The sequence below is a fragment of the Mustela nivalis genome, assembly GCF_964662115.1.
Source record: "Mustela nivalis genome assembly, chromosome: 12".
NCBI classification, from domain to species: domain Eukaryota; kingdom Metazoa; phylum Chordata; class Mammalia; order Carnivora; family Mustelidae; genus Mustela; species Mustela nivalis.
Genome location: NC_139031.1, coordinates 69,379,402 through 69,401,757, shown reverse-complemented (window position 1 = coordinate 69,401,757; position 22,356 = coordinate 69,379,402). Strand labels below are relative to the sequence as shown.

Sequence of the window (22,356 nt, the reverse complement as noted above, 5' to 3'; positions counted from 1 at the left end):
CTGTATCATCTCTTATCTTTCACAGTATCTGATACTCCTCTTTTTGCAGATCAGCTTCCTTCACTTATACATCAGTTTACACATGACCAAAAATTATGGGATGAATCTCTGAGTCTGTTCTATTTAATGAGGTTGTTTCTCACTATATACATCTTTTTTTTAAAAAAAGATTTTTATTTATTTATTTGGCAGACAGAGATCACAAGTATGCAGAGAGGCTGGCAGAGAGAGAGGGGGAAGCAGGCTCCCTGCTTGAGCAGAGAGCCCGATGCGGGCTCGATCCCAGGACCCTGAGATCATGACCTGAGCCGAAACTATATACACTTTTAAACAAGAAAAAGGAGGGGGAGAGAAAATTTACTCAAGTATTGGGAGCCATCTCTTCATAGAATAAGCATCTAGCATAGTGGTTCCCAAACTTTGTTGCACAGAAGCACCTGGAAAGCTTCAAACAATTGTTTGAAGGTCACACTTCATCCCGAAATCAGAATATCTCACGTGGAGCCAGGACTTACTTTTTTGTTGTTGTTGTTGTTGTTTTTTAGAAAGAGTGAGTTAGTGCACAGTAGGGGGGACAGAGGGATTTCACAACCCTGAAATCGTGACCTGAACTGAAATCAAGAGTTGGACGCCTAATCAACTGAGCCACCCAGGTGCCTGTGGACTCACTGTTTATTTTTTTTATTTTTTTTTAAAGATTTTATTTATTTATTTGACAGAGAGAGATCACAAGTAGGCAGAGAGGCAGGCAGAGAGAGAGGAGGAAGCAGGCTCCCCGCTGAGCAGAGAGCCCAATGTGGGACTCGATCCCAGGACCCTGAGATCATGACCTGAGCCGAAGGCAGCGGCTTAACCCACTGAGCCACCCAGGTGCCCCTCACTGTTTATTTTTTAAAGATTTATTTATTTGAGAGAGAGAGTGTGTGGGGAAGGAGCATAGGGAGAGAATCTTCATGCAGGCACTGAGCACATAGCCCGACGTGGGGCTCAACTCATGACCCATAAGATCACGACCTGAGCCAAAACTAGGAATTAGACATTTAACCAACTAAACCACCCAGGCACCCCAGGACTCAGTATTTTTTAAAAGATCCTCAATATGTAGTAAAGTTACTGATCCAATAACATCATCACTATTTGTGATTCTGCAACACTGAGTGTGTGTACATTATGAACTCTCATCTACCAGCTACTTTCCTTAGTGTGTAACTGAAGAAATAGGGATGATATATGTCAGGAGGAAAACAGCAGAGAAGAGTATTTGAATCTGCAACATGACTAGTAGGTTTATTGTGTAAATTGTACTTTATGGTTGATTTTAGGGATGTTTATAGATTTATATGGTTATATCATTCATGTAAGATGCACCTCCCTTCTGTTCTTTTCTGGACATTTCTTGCCTCCGTGTTCCCTAATTCCAGGAGAAGAATTGAATTGACTCACTTCTTTTCTCAAACTATAGTGACAGGAGAGACCTGGGTGTTGTGGATGGTAGGAGCATTGGCTGATTTCTTCAGAAGGATATTCTGCATACTTTAGAAATACCTAAATTAATTATGTTTTACTTACGAAAGGATAAATATGAAATGCATAGGTAAGGACCCCTGGGTGGCTCAGTCAGTTAAGTGTCCAATTCTTTTTTTTTTTTTTTTTAAGATTTTATTTATTTATTTGACAGAGAGAAATCACAAGTAGACGGAAAGGCAGGCAGAGAGAGAGGGAAGCAGGCTCCCCGCTGAGCAGAGAACCTGATGCGGGACTCGATCCCAGGACCCTGAGATCATGACCTGAGCCGAAGGCAGCGGCTTAACCCACTGAGCCACCCAGGCGCCCCAAGTGTCCAATTCTTGAGCTCAGCAGGTCTTGATCTCAGCGTCGTGAGTTCAAGTCCCACACCCAGTGTGGAAACTACTTAAAAAAAAAAAAAAAAGATAAATGATTAAAAAACAACAATGTGGTGCCTGGGTGGCTCAGTGGGTTAAAGCCTCTGTCTTCGGCTCAGGTCATGATCTCAGGGTCCTGGGATCGAGCCCCGAATCAGGCTCTCTGCCCGCAGGAAGCCTGCTTCCTCCTCTCTCTCTGCCTGCCTCTCTGCCTACTTGTGATCTCTGTCTGTCAAATAAATAAATAAATAAAATCTTTAAAAAAGACAACAACAACACAAAAAACCCCAACTTTATACTTATTACCCAACTTAAGAAATAACGCACATTCAAATACATTTGAAAATCTAACCCTAGCTTCTTACCACCTCAGGTAGCTGCAATTCTGAATTTTGTTTATTATTGCTTTGCTTTTCTGTATCTCATATGTGTGTGTGTGTGTGTGTGTGTGTGTGTGTGTGTGTAGTGTATATATATACACTATAAATCTATATATATAGTTTGTTGGTTTTCCTGTTTTTGAACTTAATGGTATCATGTTGCAAGCAGTCTTTAGTGATTTGCTTTATGTTCAGTGTCATGTAGAGAGTGTTCACTCCTGCATAGTATTCCATTATTGGCATTTGCCCCAGTATCAGTGAACATTTGGATTGTTTCCAGTTTTTTTGTTGTTACAGACATTGCTGCTGTGTTACCTTTTGTCCATCTTCTGATACACAGCGGAGATTTTGATCTGATCCCAAGGTCTATTCAGTTCTTGGGGAGTAGTGACTGTGTGAGGAAATTAGGTAGGAAGAGGAAATGAAGTGGAAAAAAATCCTGATACTTGTGTGCTTATTATATACCTTATTACATCACATAAGTGATCTCTGACAGATGTCCTTTAGAGCTGCTGATGGACACTGGATACCTGACCCATCAAAGGGTGGCCTTTGAACTGACCAGGTGTAGCAGTTCTTCCATTATTCAGTTGAGAATTCCTGCAAAAGAAGATACGTGTATCAGAAGGAATAATAGTCTATAACCTGTGGCTTATAAATGAAAGCTCAAGTAATAAACTGGTGTGTATTTATGTTGCTGAGAGAGAGAATATTTGTTAGAGATACAACTTGGTTTAAGGATTCTCCTTTATATGGTATGTACACTGCTTTTTATCTATTTTTAAAGAGATTAAGCTTTATAATATGGAGAGAGTAGATAAGATTGGGGCAGAGCACCATTATTTTCACTGTTCATTGTTAATAACTGAGGTGACAGTGAAATGAAGCAGAGGTAGATGGCATGTGAACAGTGAAGATGTAATGGCCTGTCAGTGTTGGCAGTTAGGCTTATGAGGTTTGGTAACCGTGTCTGGAGAGGCTGATGAAAGTGGCTAGATCCCAGGACAGCGTATTCTGGAGCTGTGCCTTCTCTCTCCTTTTTGGGATGAGATTTGTGGTAGATGTGTAGTTGTATTATGTCCTTTAAAAAAAAGGGTGGTATAAATTTATAAGTCCATGATAATTTAATTGGCGAATATTCTTTACAGATCTGTGGGGGATGGAGGCAGTGAGGATTTTTCAAAAGAAGAAAACAATCACCCATAGTCTCCATCCATAAGTAATCACTATTAGTTTGTTGATTCTTTGTTTCTATGTATGTTTTTAAACTTAATATGAATCATACTCTATGCAGTTTTGGGCTTCTTTTCCCCTGACTTTATGTTGAGAACATTTTCTCACATTAAAATTTTTTTTGAAAACATTATTTTTGACAGTTACATAAGTTACATTGTATGGTTATACAATAATGTAACCATAGACCTGATACATCATCTTTTTCAAGAAAAAATATTTTAAATAATCTCTACACCCAGTGTGGGGCTTGAACTCACAATCCCATGATCAAGAGTCACCTGCACTTCTGACTGAGCCAGACAGGCACCCCATTTTTTTTTTTTAAAGAAGCTGTACAGATGTTCTGAAGTTCTGAGGCATAATGCCTAAAATTATTGTTAGTGGTGCCTCTTTTTATACAAAATAAATTATCTTGGGTCGCCTGGTTGACTCAGTCGTTAAGCATCTGCCTTTGGCTCAGGTCATGATCAGAGTCCTGGGATCGAGCCCTCCATAGGGCTCCCTGTTCAATGGGAAGCCTGCTTCTCCCTCTCCCACTCCCCCTGCTTATGTTCCCTCTCTCGCTGTCTGTCAGATAAACCCTTTAAAAAAATAAATTATCTTCTTTTATTCAGTAAATATTCATTGAGAACCTATGTGTAGGCACTCTTCTAGACTTTTAGAGTATTATGTAGGCTTTGATTTTGATTAAAAATCCCTTCCTTCCTGGAGTTTAACATCTAGTTATTCTGAAATAAGTTAACTTCGTATAGTCAGTAACAGCCTAAAATAATATTTTAATAATTTTATGTACTTAGAGATTTGTTCTAAGCCCTATAAAGTAACCATTCTAATTTGTATTCCATATCTATCATCTTTTTTCATTTGGGATCATTTAATAATAGGTACTGTTTATTGTTTTTCAAATAATGGTTTTTATTTGTTTGTGTTTATTTATTTTTTTAAAAGAGGGAGAGGAGAGGGATAGAAAGAGGGAAAGAGGGAATCCTAAGCAGGCTGCACACCCAGTGCAGAGTCCAACACTGGGCTCAGTCCTACAACCCTGAAATTGTAACCTGAGCTAAAACCAAGAGCTAGACGCTTAACCAAGTGAGCGCCCCCCTCAGCCACCCCTCAAGCAAAAGTTTTTTTGTTTTTAAAGATTTTATTTATTTATTTGTCAGAGAGAGAGAGAGAGAGATCACAAGTAGGCAGAGAAGCAGGCAGAGAGAGAGGAGGAAGCAAGCTCCCTGCTGAGCAGAGAGCCCAATGCGGGCCTCCATCCCAGGACCCTGAGACCATGACCTGAGCTGAAGGCAGAGGCTTAACCCACTGAGCCACCCAGGCGCCCTAGCAAGAGTTTTTTTTAAAAAGCTCTTATAATGTAAAATTCTAGCTTTTCCTCCTTTATAATGGAGAATAGGAATAGGAGAAAGGATAGGGAAAAGTTGAAAACAATTCTTCAAGAGAGCCCTTAAAAGTGAAAGAAATCTTTATTATTTAAAATTTATTTGTTTGAGAGAGAGAGTGTGTGTAGGCACATGCATGCTAGCAGGGTAGGGGCAGAGAGAGCGGGAGAGAGAGTCTAGAGCAGACTCCCTGTTGAGCGTGGAGCCTAATTCAGGGCTAGATCTCACAACCTTGAGATCATGACCTGAACTGAAACCAACAGTTGGACACTTGCTTGACTGAGCCATCCAGGTGCCCCAAAACTGGAAGAAATTTTTTTTTTTAAATTTTTTAAATATTTTATTTATTTATTTGACAGATAGAGATCACAAGTAGGCAGAGAGGGAGAGAGGAGGAAGCAGGCTCACCGCTGAGCAGAGAGCCCGATTTAGGGCTCGATCCTAGGACCCTGAGATCATGACCTGAGCTGAAGGCAGAGGCTTTAACCCACTGAGCCACCCAGGTGTCCCCAAACTGGAAGAAATCTTAAAACGTCCTTCTAACCTACCTCTTCATTGTACATTTGAAGAAATTGAGTTCTGCTGAGGTCAAGTGTCTTGTCCAGTGTCACAAAGCTAGCTTATTAGACTCTTTTGAAACATAATGATTTGGTACTCTATCATATGTAATCCATATTCTTTTTGAAATAATATTTTTCATTCAACAAACATTTGTGTCTGCTATGTGCCACACAATGAAATGTGTTAAAATATGCAAAATTAAGATGATTCCTTAGAGTTCAAGATCTGTTTTCTTCTTAAACATATAGTGTTCCAAAACTAATAAAAAATCTACATTGAATGAGGTTATAGGATATAAGTAAGACTTACAGCTCAGTAATGTAAAGTTCTGAGGTCTTTTCCATATCTGATATTTTTGGGGCTTTTTGGCACCATTATTTTCCAGTAGTTTGTGATAGTATTGGAAAATACTGCTTTTGTCTTCTTTGCTTTTCAGTTGGCCTACATACAAATTGTCTTTGGGTCAACTGTTGTAATCTTTTTGTTTACATAGTTAGGCCCCTGGAATTTTGTTGTAAGTTTGTACAACATTGTTGTGCAGCATTCATTAAGGAGTATTAAAAAGATTTAAAGGCAGCACTGACAAGTACAAATAGTCACTGTAATTAGAATTAATTAGGATTTCTTAAATTTTCTACAGCAAAAATGGCTCAACTTACAGCTGTTTATGGAAACTGGAGAGACTAGATAACATTTTAAAAATATTTTACAGTGTTCTCTCTCTCTCTCTCTCTCGTGTGTGTGTGTGTGTGTGTGTGTGTGTTGTAGTTGTTGTTGTGGATGTGTTTTTTCCCCCAGTTTTGTCAAAAAAGTATTTCTTGGTTTGGAGATTTCATGTATGCATGACTTTGAACTTAGTGTCCTAGGATTTGAAGTACAATGATAAATGAAGGAAAAAAGGGAACTCAGTGCACGGAATATAAATTGGTATAGTGGAAAAAATACTGGATTTGGAGTCAGTTGTTCTTGTTCTATTTTGCCACTTAGCTGATTATGATCTTAGGCAAGTACTCACATTTATCTTCAAATCTCAGCTTCCATATTCTTATTTCCAGTGGGGTATTTCCTGATTTCTCCCAGCATCCCCAACCAAATTAAATCTCCATTGTAGGCTTTCTCTAGTACCTATACTTTATCTTCAAGGTATTTTTTATCTCTTGAAATTATATATTTTTGTGTTTATCTATATTTGTTTTATTTGTTCTTCCAACCTGAATTACAGTTCATGGGAGTATGGTGTATATCTGTTTGATTCATTACTACCTGTATTGCCTTTAACACAGTGCTGGATACATGATAGGCAGTCAATAAATATTTTTTAAATAAATAAACTATTTAATACTTATCATATGCCAAGATATCCTCACAGATATAAAACTCAACCCCCACAACACACCTCTTCTAAAAAGCTGCCTTTGAAAGTCATCAGAGAGGGAGAAAAACCATGAGACTCTTAACTCTAGGAAACAAACTGAAGGTTGCTGGAGGGGAGGAGGGTGGAGGGACGGAGTAACTGGGTGATGGGCATTAAGGAGGGCACGAGATGTGATGAGCACTGGGTGTTATACACAACTGATGAATTATTTAACTCTACATCTGAAACTAATGATGTACTACTATATCTTGGCTAATTGAATTTAAATTAAAAAAAAAAGAAAAATTTTATTTAAAAAAATTGTCTTTGAGAAAATCAGGCTATGAGAGACTCCCATTACCACCTCCTTAAAGATATGTAGGAGTACTTTTGATTATGAAATTGTACACTAACTTTTATCTTATTTGCTTCACACAACTCAGTGATGTGATAGGCTGGCCCTATCACTAATAGATCCTATTAGTAGGACCATATATTTTGATTCGTGTCTAACACAGGGCCTGGCACATTGTTAACACTCAGTGAACACTTGATAAATAGGTTATAATTTGTAGTTTTTTTGGAGTCCCATTATAAAAACTAGGCATGTTTTTATACAGCATTTTTTAAGTTCTTTGTTTTATTGAGAATGATTACATACAAAGTTATAAATATTGAACTTAAGGAATAAATTATCATTTTCGTTTAGTCATTTATTTATGTTCTGGTCAGAATAAGATACTGAGATTTGAATTAGTTTTGAAAGACAAGTGTATGTGGACATGATATCTTTCCAGTAAATCTTGAAACTATTTCTGTGCCTACATATGTTAACATTTTTACAATTGGCTTCCAAATGACAAACACAGATGGCCGTAGTCTGAATTTTCAGCATGTTTTAGAATAAATGTTTTCCCAGTAATTTAAAGTTTATCATTTCAATATCAGATGATTAGCTAATTGAGTAGAGTTTCTGATTTTTGCTTATCTGCTAGCTTGCCATTGTTCAGATTTAAAATAAAAATATCTCAGATAGGTATAAGGAATTAGGCTTAGGATCTTACGCCTCTCGCATGTTTATGAACTAGAACTCTTGCTGAAAAGCTATTCTGGGCATTATATATTTATTTTTAAAATAAATAGTATCATTAACATTATTAGTTTCAGTTGTACAATATGATTCAACAATTCTATGCCTATACAAGTGTTTTCTCATTCACCTTTATCTGTTTCACCCATCTCCCTACCCACCTCCCCTCTACAATTTCTTCTCTGCATTTGAGAGTCTTGATTTTTTATCTTTTTTTTCTGTTTGTTTTATTTTTCAAATTCCACATATGAGTAAAAATATATAGTATTTGTCTTTCTTAGTCTGACTTATTTCACTTAATATAATGCCCTCCAAGGCTACCCACATTGTCTCAAATGATATTCTTTCTCTTTCTCTCTATTTGAAGTAGGGGCAGAGGGAGAGGGAAACAGAATCCCAAAAAGGCTCCACATTTAGCACGGAGCCTGACACAGGACTTGATCCTACAACCCAAGACCATAACCTGAGCAGAAATTAAGTCAGATGCCCACCTAACTAAGCCATTGACACCATCTCATTTTTAATGGCTGTGTAATATTCCATTGTATATTGTTCCACATCTTTCTTATCCATTTATCTATTAATGAACTATTAGGTTGCTTCTGTATCTTGGCTATAGCAAATAATGCTGCAATAACTATTGGGTCTATGTGTTTTTTTAAAATTAGTGTTTACAGTTTCTTTGGGTAAATACCCAGTAGTGGAAGTACTGGATCATATGGTAATTCTATTTTCATTTCTTTGAGAAATCTCTGTACTGTTTCCCACAGTGGCTGTGTCAATATGTATTCCCAGTAAACATGCATAGGGTTTCCATTTTCTCCACATCCTCAGCAACACTTTCTATTGCTCTTGTTTTTGATTTTAGCCATTCTGACAGGAGTAAAGTGATATCTCATTGTGATATCCCTGATGATGAGTGCATTTCCCTGATGATGAGTGATGTTGAGTAGCTTTTTATGCACTGTTAGCCATCTGTGCGTCTTCTTTGAGAAACTTCTATTCAGAACCTCTGTTCATTTTTAGTCTGTTTTTTTGGTGTTGAGTTGTAAAGTTCTATGTATATTTTTATGAAATAGAACTCTTGCTAAAAAACTATCGTGGGCATTATTTTTGAGAATTAATTTTGTCTTGCTTTGTATTGTTTTGCCTGATGGAGAAAGAGATGATGAGAGGGATTATTTTGTGTTTTGATTCATTTAATTGCCGATTTTAATTCCAAGACCATGAAACTTTTCTAGATAGTAGAATTAGATATGCCTGTTATATTGTATTTTAATTGTCTGGTTCTCTGGAACAGTGCTTAAAGTGATGTTTTTAGTGGTGATTTTTCTGTAAAAAGATAAGTTATCTTATTTCATTCAACATGTATTTTTTTAGTCTGTTCCAGACTTTGAATATATAGCACTGAACAGAAGTCCTTACCCTCATGCTGTTTACCTTCTAGTTAATTGTTCTGAAAAAAATAGTATGACTTTGTATAATCAGTACAAGGCCTAAAACAATGTCTTGGTAATTCTATGTCCTTAGAAATGATTTGTTCTAAACACTATAAAAAAAAATCTACTCTTTAATTTTTTTTTAAAAGATTTTATTTATTTATTTGACAGAGATCACAAGGAGGCAGAGAGGCAGGCAGAGAGAGAGAGGAGGAAGCAGGCTCCCTGCTGAGCAGAGAGCCCAATGTGGGACTCGATCCCAGGACCCTGAGATCATGACCTGAGCCGAAGGCAGTGGCTTAATCCACTGAGCCACCCAGGCGCCCCTACTCTTTAATTTTTATTTATTTATTTTAAGTAATCTCTATTCCCAAGTGGAGCTCAAACTCATGACCCCAAGATCAAGAGTCACATGCTCCTCTGAGCCAGTCAGGCACCCCAAGAACCATTCTGCTTTTTATTCACTATCAATAACTTTCTCATTTGGGTTCATTTAGTAATGGATACTGTTGTCTCAGAGGTGTTTTTTAAAAAATCAAGCTTTTAAAAATACAGCTTTAGTTTTCTCTTTTGTTAGGTATTTGTACATAAAATAATTAAATATAAATTATGTATATAATTCAACAAGTCAGGATTTTAAACAGAATATTCATCTTTATCTATATTCTGTGCTCTCTGGGCATATTTTCTAACACAGACAACATGGAATTTTAAGAAGTTTCTGAAGTTGAACTTAAATACCAATAATGTCATTATTAGTATTTTTCTTGGTTTTGTGTTCTGAGGAATCTTTTTAAAATGATGTGCCTAGACTTTTGATTCTATTTTCAGATAATATGTAATAGTGTTTCAGTTGGTTTATTTTTAAGAATGAATTTACTATCCTCCAAAGTAGTTTAAATGCATTCCAGCAGCTTAATAATGTACAAATAGAGGCAACTGGTCTTGCATCTGTTCCTTAAGCAGACATGAGATAGAATAACAGGCTAGTTGCTAAATAAACTAGGGAAAATTTTTAATGTGATATATTTTTTTACATTTTACAAGGTCAGTGATTGATTAGATATTTCCGACTTATGAGTTAGATGTCTTTATTATGTAATCACTACTGCATAGCTATGCTGTATCCTTTTCATCTGCAACAGACAAAATAAGTATAAAATATGCTCTGTTTTATTCTCTAAGTTCTGGTATTTGTCACATATTTTGATAGTTAATGATACCAACATCATTAAGACTGTTTTAACACTTAATATCATAAGAAATTTACTGGCTGTCTTTATGCTTGGTCTAACTAATAGTTATATAATTAATATGCTGGTAATAGATTTCCTATTTTTAAGGCACAATGCAGCTTATACCTATTCTTATGCTTTTGTTCTCTCAGTGATCAAGCAGCTCAAATTAAATTTAAGAATTGGTGGTTAGTTACTTCATATAAAATTTAGGAAATGTGTTGCATAAAAAAGGAAATTTTAAGTAAGGATAAGGAAAATACCTATAATCTCCACTCTGTAGAGATACCAAATTTGTGGTTATATTCTTCCAGAATTTATCTGTGCCTATATACACAATGTTATTAAAATTCAAGCTAGTTAGAATTACTGAAGGCTGTGAGACTGAGCCCTGCTTGTCTTAGTTGAAAGAGATGCACACCATTTTCCTTTTATTAAAAAAAGATACTGTTGCAATATTATATATACCACTGTGTCATAAACATCTTTATTATTTTTCCATATATACTCTTTATATAAACATCTTTAAAATTGTTTGCATTAACATAATTTTAATTGAGTTAATCCAGTGTTACCCAAAGTATGTAATGCATACTTCTGATTTTAGGTGACAAGATATTGGTGACAAGGTATTTTAAGATATTGGGTCACCTGTGTGGCTAAGTGGGTTAAAGCCACTGCCTTCAGCTCAGGTCATGATCCCAGGGTCCTGGGATCGAGCCCTGCGTCGGGCTTTCTGCTCAGTAGGGAGCCTGCTTCTCTCTCTCTCTCTGCCTGCCTCTCTGCCTACTTGTGATCTCTGTCAAATAAATACTATTATTAAAAAAAAGGTATTTTAAGATATTTTAGGTGATGGCCTGATCCAATATTAAATAATAGTGAGTAGTATCATAAGGAAGTTAATACTTTTCCAGGATTTTTTTTAGTCAATATGATTACAGTTAGCCAAAAGTCTGTTTGATGCTCATCTATCCTTAATACTCCTCTAACACTTGCCTGTTTATCTTATCACCTTCAGCAGTAATACCTAACTAAAATTTTAATAATGTAGTGTAAGTTTTCATTATATTCATTTCTATTTACTATTTTCTTTAAGGAAATCACAAGTGATACTGGCTTTTAATTTATACTGGAATAGAAAATCTCCTTTTAAAATAAATTTAGATAAGTTCACTAGTTAAAACATGTTAAGTTAATATGTATGCATGGCATTAGGAGATGGCAGAAATCCTTACGATGATATGAAAGTGATTAGGAGATAGGAAGCACTGTTGTTTGACATTTAAATTATTTCAGTGTTTTTCCCGTTAGAAACAAGGCTTCAGTGATCATTTGTAAAACTAAATCTTTTGCATGGACTAATTACGTTTAGTACAAATTAGTAGAAGTCCCAGAAATTTCACAAGGTAAACACATTTAGACCTCTTATATTTTTGTATAATTTTGAATAATCTAATAATAGTATAATCTAAGATAGATTATACTCTCACCAAGCAGTAGAAGTACCTGTTTTCCCTATTTTATGCAACTCTGGACTAATTTTTTTCTTTAGACGTGACATTTTCATTTCTTAGTAGTTGAATAGTAGTTATAAAGAAGTACCTAATTTCTTTGCAATTCAGTAGGTGTATCAAGGACTATAACACCTGTCCTTTAGTTAGTTATCATTTAATGATGGTTTGATCTTATAAAGAAAATGACTCCAAAGATGCTTGCTTTTTTCACAGAGGTGCTAAAGAAAAAGTATCTCTAATGATAAGGACAATGTCTTTTTTTCTGTAGCTTGCCCAGTTTCGACAAAGGAAAGCTCAGTCTGATGGGCAGAATCCTTCTAAGAAGCAGAAAAAAAAGAGGAAAACTTCAAGCAGCAAACATGATGTGTCAACATACCATGCTTTGAATATTGAGCACTCACAGAGTGATGACATGTACATAAATAGTTCTCAGAGGGTAGGAACAGCCGTGACTCCTGAATCCACAATAATCAAACGTGATGAGGTCTTCTCTGTTGAAGTAAGTATTCATCTAGATTTTTTGAAAATTAGAATTCTAACTAGAAAGTTGTAATTGACAACACTCATTATCACCCTGTGCAATTTTTGTGAGCTTGATTCAATAAACATTTGTAGTACAACAGCTGTAATAACATCAAGGATTCAGCACCAAGGATACAAGGGTAAATGTGACATTCTCTGTCTTTTAGGAAAGTTAGTCAAGTGGGGAAAGCAGATGTAAGATAGTCTGTGTATTCTGATTACAGCTATGGTAACAAAATTGCGTATGGTACCCTAGAGTACCACGATTTGGGGGAATGCTAAATCAGTATTAGCTTATCAGCAAAGCAGTAGGCAAGGCAAACTCTGTGATAAAGAAGCAACATCCACAAGAACATGAAGTTATGATGTGACTTGGAAACTGTAGGAAGTTTAGTTTTAAATGTATTAGAATGATAGGGATGGGTTGGTGGTAAAGGTGAGAGTCAGGAGATTGCACCTGGCCCATAGAAGGCCCAAAATAAAAGCTAGTGTTCTTTCTCTCTTTAATGGCATAATTTTCCAGAATAAGATGAGGCAGGACAATTTAAAAGTGGGTTGGAATTGTGGGTGGGATGGAGATACCAACTAAAACCAGGAGTAGAGAAAACCGGGATGCTTAGGAAGAAAGAGTGGTAGATGAGACAGATAATAATTATAATTTGGATTGTACCTTAATATATTTTTATGGGAACAAAGATTTAGATAATATATAGGATTTGAGCTTTATTCAAAAGGTCAGGGGTGTTAAGGATTTGCTAAGAGTGGATCTTTTTGAGATTTTCCTACTTAGAATTTTTTTAGCATCTTGGGTACGTAGGTTAGTGTTTTTCATCCAATTTGGGAAGTTTTGGGGCATTGTATCCTCATATTCTGTCTACTTTCTGTCCCATCCTTTGGGTCTCCTATTATGCATGTTAGTATGTTTGATATTGTTGCACAGATTCTCATGCTCTGTTCATTTTTCTTCATTCTTTTTTAATCTTTTCCCCAGACTGCATAATTTCAGTTAAACTATATGTTAAAGTTTACTGATTTTCCTCAGATCTGTCAAGCCCCTCTAATGAATTTCTCATTTGTTGTTTTGCTTTTTAAAAAAGTTTATTATTTTATGGGGTGCCTGGGTGGCTCAGTGAATTGGGCCTCTGCCTTTAGCTCAGGTCCTGATCTCAGGGTCCTGGGATCCAGCCCCATGTCTGGCTCTCTGCTCAGTGGGGAGCCTGCTTCCTCCCATCTCTCTCTGCCTGCCTCTCTGCCTACTTGTTGTCTCTGTCAAATAAATAAAATTAAAAAAAAATTTATTATTTAAAAGAAAAATTTTTTTTTTAAGTAATCTCTATATCCCACATGGGGCTTGAACTCAAAGCCTCGCGATCAAGAATTGCATGCTCCACCAACTGAGCCTGCCAGGCGCCCCTCTTTGGTTCTTTCATAGTGATACTCTTTATTTTGTAAGGCACTATCCTTATACTTTTCTTTAGGAATTTAGACTTAATTTTATTCATTTATTTGACTATATTTAAAATAGCTCGTTTAAAGTCTTTGTATATTAAGTCCAATATTTGTGTTTCCTCAAGGACTGTTTCTACTGACTATCATTTTTGTGTGTGTGTGTGGGGGCCATACTTTTTCTTTGTGTATCTTGTAATTGTTTGTTGAAATCTGAAATGATATGATACATCATATAGTGATATGGTATGAAAACTCTGGTGTTTAGCGTGGTTTGCAGAGGTATTTGTTATCTTTCTCTGGATAACAAATCAATGTTTGGGCTTCTCAGTGGGGTTATAGCATTTCCAGTGCAAAGAGTGTCTTGTTCACCATTTCATCCTTAGTAACACAGTTCTTAGTATACAATATACTATAACTGTTTAAAAGGCATAAGTGAATCAATCATGAAAGTTGATGTCATGAAAGTATTTTAGATTTAAAAGAAGGTCCTATAAGTTAGGAAGCCCTGTGACAGAATTTTAGAATAGGCATCACTTACTACATCAGAGAGGAGGCAGAGTTTGGTACTGAGTGATGAATAAAATTTCCTCAAGTATAGATGGTAAAGGAGACAATGATGGTTCATATTTGTTGAATGAAAAAGATGAAATCTCTAGGTCTCTTTTCTCACCTGTAAATTGAGATTCTTAGATTAGATGAGTGGGTGAACAGTGGAATCAGTGAAAATGTAAGTTTCCTCCTTGAGGAAACTTTCTAGTGGTTCTAAACTGAGGGAAGCTCAGAAAAGCCATTCACTTCATACCCAAATCCCAGGGATGTAAGAATGAAACAGGAATGTTTTAGAAAGTGTTTTATAAGCTGCAAAGGCATTAATAACAACAAAGATTGTTACTTTTCTTCAAGTTGTTACTACTTTTTCTGGCATCAAGATTTGGTGATTTTTTAAAAAACTTTTTGTTGTTGTTTTTATAATCTCTAAGCCCACTGTGGGGCTCGGACTCACGACCCCAAGATCGAGAGTCTCACGCGCTACCAACTCAGCCAGGCATGCCAGTGGTTTTTCTTTTTGAAGAAATTGGAACTCTTTTGAGTAACATTTTAAGAGTTTCTCTTATTTAAAAGAGAGATAAGAATTAGAAGGATGATATCTTATTTAGTTCTTTTGCCTTACAAATGATTTGTATGTATATAAGACCCTGTGTGAAAGTGCCTCTTGATACATTTATATTCAGAAAAATGCTTTATGTTAAATATCAAATGTGGTAGTTAGCCATTGTGCTTCATAGAGTGAAAATTTTAAAGCTTTAGGGGCATGTGGCTGGCTCACTTGGTGAAGCATGTGACATTTTGATCTTAGGGTTGTGAGTTCAAGTCCTAGGTTGGGCATAGAACTTAAATTTTAAAAAATGAATAAAATAAAATTCACATACTTAAAATTTTTTTTAGATATTTGAATAATTTTTACTAGTTTTTTAGTGATATTTTTATGTGAATTTTCTATCACATGTTAATAATAGTAATGGATAAATAAAGTACCATGTTTGGGGGTGGGGAAGCTCTTAATGTAATTGGTTTTTATTTTTGTTTTAGCCAGAAAGTGAGATTTCAACTACAGCAGATGATTACAGTTCAGAGGTAAGAATAAGTAATATTATGGTAGGTTGACTTTTTGTGTATTATTTTTGAAACTTATTAAGACTTTATTTCTTGCAACTCACATGCTTATGTATTTTTATAAATATTATGAAGTATAGCATAACAAAATGCAGTGTAAATGACCTAGAAAACCTGAAAGTTATGTATTTCTCTATATTTTTTTTCATATTACTAAGATCTTAAATCTGTTTGAATACCTTAATTAGAGGCCTTTAAGTCTCTAGGAAAATGATATTGAGATTTTAGGATTAATGATTGTCATAAGGTTTCCATATTAAACACAGTAAATATTTTATTATACAGACTATTTCATATTTTGAGTAATGCTTTTTACAAATGCTCAAATTCTATATAATTACATATATTCATTTGATGAAATTAATGCTGCAGTAGTGATTTTTTTTTAAAGATTTTATTTATTTATTTGACAGAGAGAGATCACAAGTAGGCAGAGAGGCAGGCTGAGAGAGAGAGAGAGAGAGAGAAGAGGAAGCAGGCTCCCTGCTGAGCAGAGAGCCCGATGCGGGACTCGATCCCAGGACCCTGAGATCATGACCTGAGCCGAAGGCAGTGGCTTAACCCACTGAGCCACCCAGGCGCCCTGCAGTAGTGATTTTTAATTTAGCTGATAAAGCTAATGTAGACATTGGCCACATTAGGAAATACCTTCATTATGTGTTATTAGTAAATATATGCCATGCTGTTACCTTTTTCTTATTGTTTTCGATATTATTGTTGTTTCTTTGGTCCACAGTTTGAGGATTTGGAAAATTATGAATGGTCAGCAACTCAGTATTTTCCATAAGTTTTGTTATGTTATAGGTTTCTTTTTTTTTTTTTTTTTTTAAGATTTTATTTATTTATTTGACAGACAGAGATCACAACCAGGCAGAGAGAGAGAGGAGGAAGCAGGCTCCCTGCTGAGCAGAGATCCTGATGCAGGGCTCCATCCCAGGACCCTGGGACCAATACCTGAGCTGAAGGCAGAGGCTCTAACCCACTGAGCCACCCAGGCGCCCCATATTGTAGGTTTCTAATACCAAAAAAAAGACAACTTCATGTTCTGAAGTGAACAGATTACTGTTTTGAATTGCAAATGGGAGTAAAAACTTTGACATTTCAAAAGTTTAATGTGCTTAAAAAAGCTGGGAATATACTTATTAGTAATCTGATCAGGAAAATAACCAGGGTTGAATAAATAAATTAGTACCTGATTTATACTATGTAAAGTTGCCTGTAGAGGAAGTATCTCAGTTTAAAATCACAACTTGCAATTCAGAAAATCTGGCCTTGTGACTTTAAATTTGGGGCTTACATATGAAAGCAACCCTGTTTCCCCCCCAACCCCTATAATGGCTATATTCTTTTTTTAAAAATTAAGGAGGGGATGTGTTGTGATGAGCATTGGGTGTTATATACAACCAATGAATCATTGAACACTACATCAAAAACTAATGTTGTACTATATATGTTGGCTAACTGAACATAATTAAAAATTATTTTTATTCATTATTTTTAAATTGAAGTATAGTTGATACAGAATATTAGTTTCAGGTGTGCAACATAGTAATTTGACATTTATATACATAATAAATGGCTACCACAGTAATTGTAGTTACCACCTGTTACCATACAAAATTATTGTAATATTAACTCTCTTCCCTATGTTGTGGGATATTCCACATCCCTGTAGCTTATTTATTTTGTAACTGGAAGTTTGTACCTCTTACTCCCCTTTCCCTATTTCACCCATTGCCCTGTGTTTCCTCTCCACTGGCAACCACCAGTCTAGTCTGTTGTCTGTATTTGTGAGTCTGTTTCTGTTTTGTTTGTTCTGTTTTTTAGATTCCATATATAAGTGAAATCATATGTTATTTGTCTTTCTCTGGCTGACTTTTTAAAAAATATTATTTATTTATGTGATCTCTACAGCCAGTGTGGGACTGAAACTCATGACCCCAAGATCAAGGTCAGATGGCTGTGCTAGCCAGGTGCCCCTTTCTCTGACTATTTCACTTGTCTGTGTTGTCACAAATGGCAAGATCTCATTTGTTTTTACGGCTGAGTAATTTTCCATCATATTATCTATGTATATACATATACATATATAGACATATGCACATACATATATATATGCCACATCATCTTTATCCATTCATCTGTTGATGGATACTTAGGTTGCTTCCATGTCTTGCATATTGTAAATAAAGCAATAATAAACACAGGGATGCAATATATCTTTTCAAATTGGTGTTTCATTTTCTTCAGGTAAATACCCAGAAATAGAATTAGTGGATCATAGAGAACTGTTTTTAATTTTTTGAGGGGCTGCCGTACTATTTTCCATAGTGGCTGCATCAATTTACATTCCCACTAACAGTGCACAAGGGTTCCCTTTTTCCCACATTCTCACCACTCTTGTTTGTGTGTTTCTTTTAATTTTTATTTTTATTTACTTATTTTTTTTTAAGATTTTATTTATTTATTTGACAGACAGAGATCACAAGTAGGCAGAGAGGCAGGCAGAGAGAGAGGAGGAAGCAGGCTCCCTGCCGAGCAGAGAGCCAGATGTGGGGCTGGATCCCAGAACCCTGGGATCATGACCTCAGCCTAAGGCAGAGGCTTTAACCCACTGAGCCACCCAGGCGCTCCGTTGTGGTTTTTTTTTTTTTTAAATAGCCATTCTGACAAGTGGAGGTGATATATCTTTGATCTTTTAATTTGCATTTCCCTAATGATGAGTGACAATGAGCATCTTTTCATGTGCCTTTTGGTCATGTGTATATCTTCTTTTATCTTCTCTGGAAAAACGTCTGTTCAGGGCCTCTGCTCATTTTTTTAATTGGATTGTTAAGCTGTTTCCTTTTTCCTTTTTTTTCTTTTTTCTTTCATTCTTTCTTTTTTTTTTTTTTTTTTTTTTTTTTTGGTGTTGAGTGCTAGGAGTTCTTTTTGTTAAATTTTTAAAAAAATTTATTGGGGTGCCTGGGTGGCTCAGTGGGTTAAAGCCTCTGCCTTCGGCTCAGGTCATAATCCCAGGGTCCTGGGATTGAGCCCTGCATCAGGCTTTCTGCTCTGCGGGGAACCTGCTTCCTCCTCTCTCTCTGCCTACTTGTGAGCTCTGTCAAATAAATAAATTTAAAAATCTTAAAAAAAAATTATTAAGTGTTTTACTTTAGTGTAGTTTACATACAATGTTATATTGGTTTCAGGTGTATAATATAGCAGTTCATGAATTCTAAACATTACTTAGTGCTCATCATGACAAGTGTACTTTTTAATCTCTATCCCCTATTTCACCATCCTCCTCATTCCTCTCCCCTATGATAACAATCAGTTTATTTTCTGTAGTTAAGAGTCTGTTTCTTAATCTGTCTCAGTCTCTTTTTTCCCCTTTGGTCATTTGTTATTTATTTCTTAAATTCCACATATGCGTGAAATCGTATTGCATTTGTTTTTTTCTAACTGACTTATTTCACCTGGCATTATACACTCTGTTGTGAGGTTTTTATTTATTTATTTATTAAAGGTGTTTTTTTTTTTTTTAAGATTTTATTTATTTATTTGACAGACAGAGATCACAAGCAGGCAGAGAGACAGGCAGAGAGAGAGGAGGAAGCAGGCTCCCTGCTGAGCAGAGAGCCCGATTCGGAGCTCGTTACCAGGACCCTGGGATCATGACCTGAGCCGAATTAGAGGCTTAATCCACTGAGCCACCCAGGCGTCCCATGTTGTGAGGTTTTTAAAATATATTTTGGATGTTAATCTTTAAATGAATATGTCGCTTACAAATATCTTCTCTGATTTAGTAGGTTGCCTTTTAATGGGTTCCCTTCATTGTGCAGAAGTTTTTTAGTTTGATGTAGTTTCAGTTATTTATTTTTGCTTTTGTTGCCCTTGTCTAACAAGACAGATCTAAAAATATATTCCTGAGACTGTGGTGTAAGAGTTTACTCCCATGGTTTTTTTTAGGAGTTTCATAGTTTCAGGTCTTTAATCCATTTTGAGCTTATTTTTATATATGGTATAGGAGTGGTTTCAGTCTTTTGTATGTACCTGTCCTGTGTTTTCAGCATCACTTATGGAAGAAATGGTCTTTTCCCCATTGTGTATTTTTGCCTCCTTTGTCATAGATTAATTGGCCACATAAACATGGTTTTTTTTTCCCCTAGGCTCTCAATTCTCTTCCGTTATCTATGTGTCCATTTGAATGTCAATACCATACTGTTTTGATTACAGTAGCTTCATAGTATGGCTTGAAATCTGGGACTGTGTTCCCTCCAGCTTTGTTCTTTCTCAAGATTACTTTGGATATTTGGGGTCTTTTGTGGTTCCATACAAATTTTAAGATTATTTGTCCTAAGTTCTGTGAAAAATGGTATTGGTATTTTGACAGGGATTGTATTGAATTTGTAGATTACTTTGAGTATTGTGGACATTTTAACAGTATTAATTTTTTGAACCCATGAGCATGGTATATGTTTCCCTTCATTTGTGTCATCTTTGGTTTCTTTCATCAGTGTCTTAAAGTTTTCAGAGTACAGGTCTTTACCTTTTTGGTTAGCTTTATTCTTAGATACTAGAGCAGGAGTCATTCTTTGGAAGGGTGCTTACCAGGGCAGTTGGGTTAGTTAGAATGACTCTGCAGGGCAGGGTAAGTGGTGCTAGGAAGAGAGTGTGTCTAAATGGGGGCCCACCAGTGTCAAGCCAGCTGGGCTGAAGGAAGGCAAGAAAAATAGTGCCTGCCAGCGTTTCCATTCCCAGAGAAATTTCCTGTATATCCTTGCCCTTGTGGCACATGCCCTAAAATTAATAAATCTCCATGTAATATAGTCCAGGCACTTTTCAAACTGGTACCTTTGAGTTGTGACTCTGAGCATGTGCTATTGTATATTGGCCTTTTAAGACAGAGTCTTGGTTTCTTATTGCCCTGCGCTGTCCCAGAATTAGGCTCATTTAAATCCAAATATTTATGGAGGCTCATATTCCCAGTGCAGATCAATAGGATGAGGGGTGCTCAGTGTGGGGCTTGAGCCTCTCACTTCTCAAGCAGGACTTTCACACCTGTGTTATATCTCCTACTTGTGGGTTGCTTCTTGGGATGTTTAGTTTCTGATTTCATCTCTGTCCCTCCTACCCTTTTCCATGTGGCTTTTTCTTTCTGTCTTTAGCTATGGAAGAGCTGTTTGCTAGTCTTCAGGTCATTCTCAGTAAATTGTAGTATAGGTAGTTGCAGCCTTGATATGTTCATGGGGAGAAGTGATCTCGGGACACTCCTATTCAGCCGTCTTCTCTCTCTCTTGCTAATGCCTTAATTCTCATAGTTTGTCTTTCTTGATTGAAAGTTTCAGGCATTTTTTGTGCCTGAACTGCCTATGTCTTTGGCAGGACTCCACAAAATACATTTTTCTTCTTTACACTCAGGTGAATTTTTTTATAAGCCAAGTGGCTATAGATCAAGCCATCTCTTATATGCCTGTGAAATTTGGATAAAATTTATGTAGCCATTTTATCACTTTGGGATAAGAGAATAACTTTAATTTTTATTATTACAGCTTTTAAAAGTGAAGACATCAAAAGATTGTGGTTTTCAAGTTCTCTTTTTGAAAACAGTAATATAAAACTGGTGGGAATTATGAGGCCCAGAAGAATGTATTGAAACTATTTGTCTGTGATACCTAGTAAATCTGATATGTTTTGAAGTAAAGTACAAGTATTATTTAAATATAATCCCTACAGTAAAAGTTAGAGTATGTTGACCATTGTTGAACAAGAAATCTTTACTACATGTATGTGTGTGTAATTTCTATGTATTTGCATATGTAATCAACATATGTTTTCTTGTTATATACATGAATAAATATATACCTATACATACATTTATATATATATTTTTTCCAAACAAAAATTTCAGGGAAGAGACATCTCTTTACTATGTGACATATCCTTTGATACTTTCTCTTTTTAAGGTGGTCACAAAAACTAAATTGACTAACTGATTTATAATTGGACAAAAACAGTTACTTAGAAGATTACACTGAAAAAAGATATTTCTGAAATAATTTTTGACAGATTGATCTGATTTGATCATAATCTTTTTGATATTATATAGAGTTTGGGCCTGGAATCATGATGAATTATTCTGTGACAAAGTTACATATTCTCTTTGTCCATAGAAAACAGTAGAAAAATTGATTGTGAAATGTTTGAAAACCTCATTAAGGTTGCCAGTGTGGAGCCTGGTTGAATCCATGATACTCTGGCCTAGTTTTGAAGCTTTAGCTATTCCTGTTAATGATGTTAAAACTGGTTTGACTGAGATAGAATTATGAGGGACTTCTAAGCTATAGTCACCTTTTCAGGAGGCAGAAGAATCATCAGTAAGCCAAATTTGTAAATTGAGGAATAAATATCACCATTAAGATTTTCCTATTAGAAATTTTAAGGAATTATCTCTTAGTATCACACCCTCCCTGCCAAAGGAAATTCCTTCCTAGATTTTAACTTCATTATGATTGCCAGATTTGCAAAGTTTAATAATCTTGGCTTTGTTTGCATTGGAGCATTTTTAAAATTTCAGAATTACAATTTTGAATTGTAGGCCTCATAATTATCCTGTATGTTTTTAAAATATTGCTGTCATTTTTCTGAT

The 22,356-nt window shown here is 35.7% G+C and overlaps 1 protein-coding gene across 17 annotated transcripts in view; it reads left to right on the top strand.

Annotated features, from left to right (window-relative positions):
• Positions 1-22,356, top strand: part of AKAP9 (A-kinase anchoring protein 9) — a 193,392-nt gene that overhangs the window by 47,098 nt on the left and 123,938 nt on the right. For all 17 annotated transcript variants that reach the window (XM_082692586.1, XM_082692587.1, XM_082692583.1 and 14 more), the window contains 2 exons: positions 12,349-12,579; positions 15,642-15,686. In XM_082692586.1, the coding sequence (XP_082548712.1) occupies positions 12,349-12,579; positions 15,642-15,686 (276 nt within the window). The remainder of the gene's footprint in view (positions 1-12,348; positions 12,580-15,641; positions 15,687-22,356) is intronic.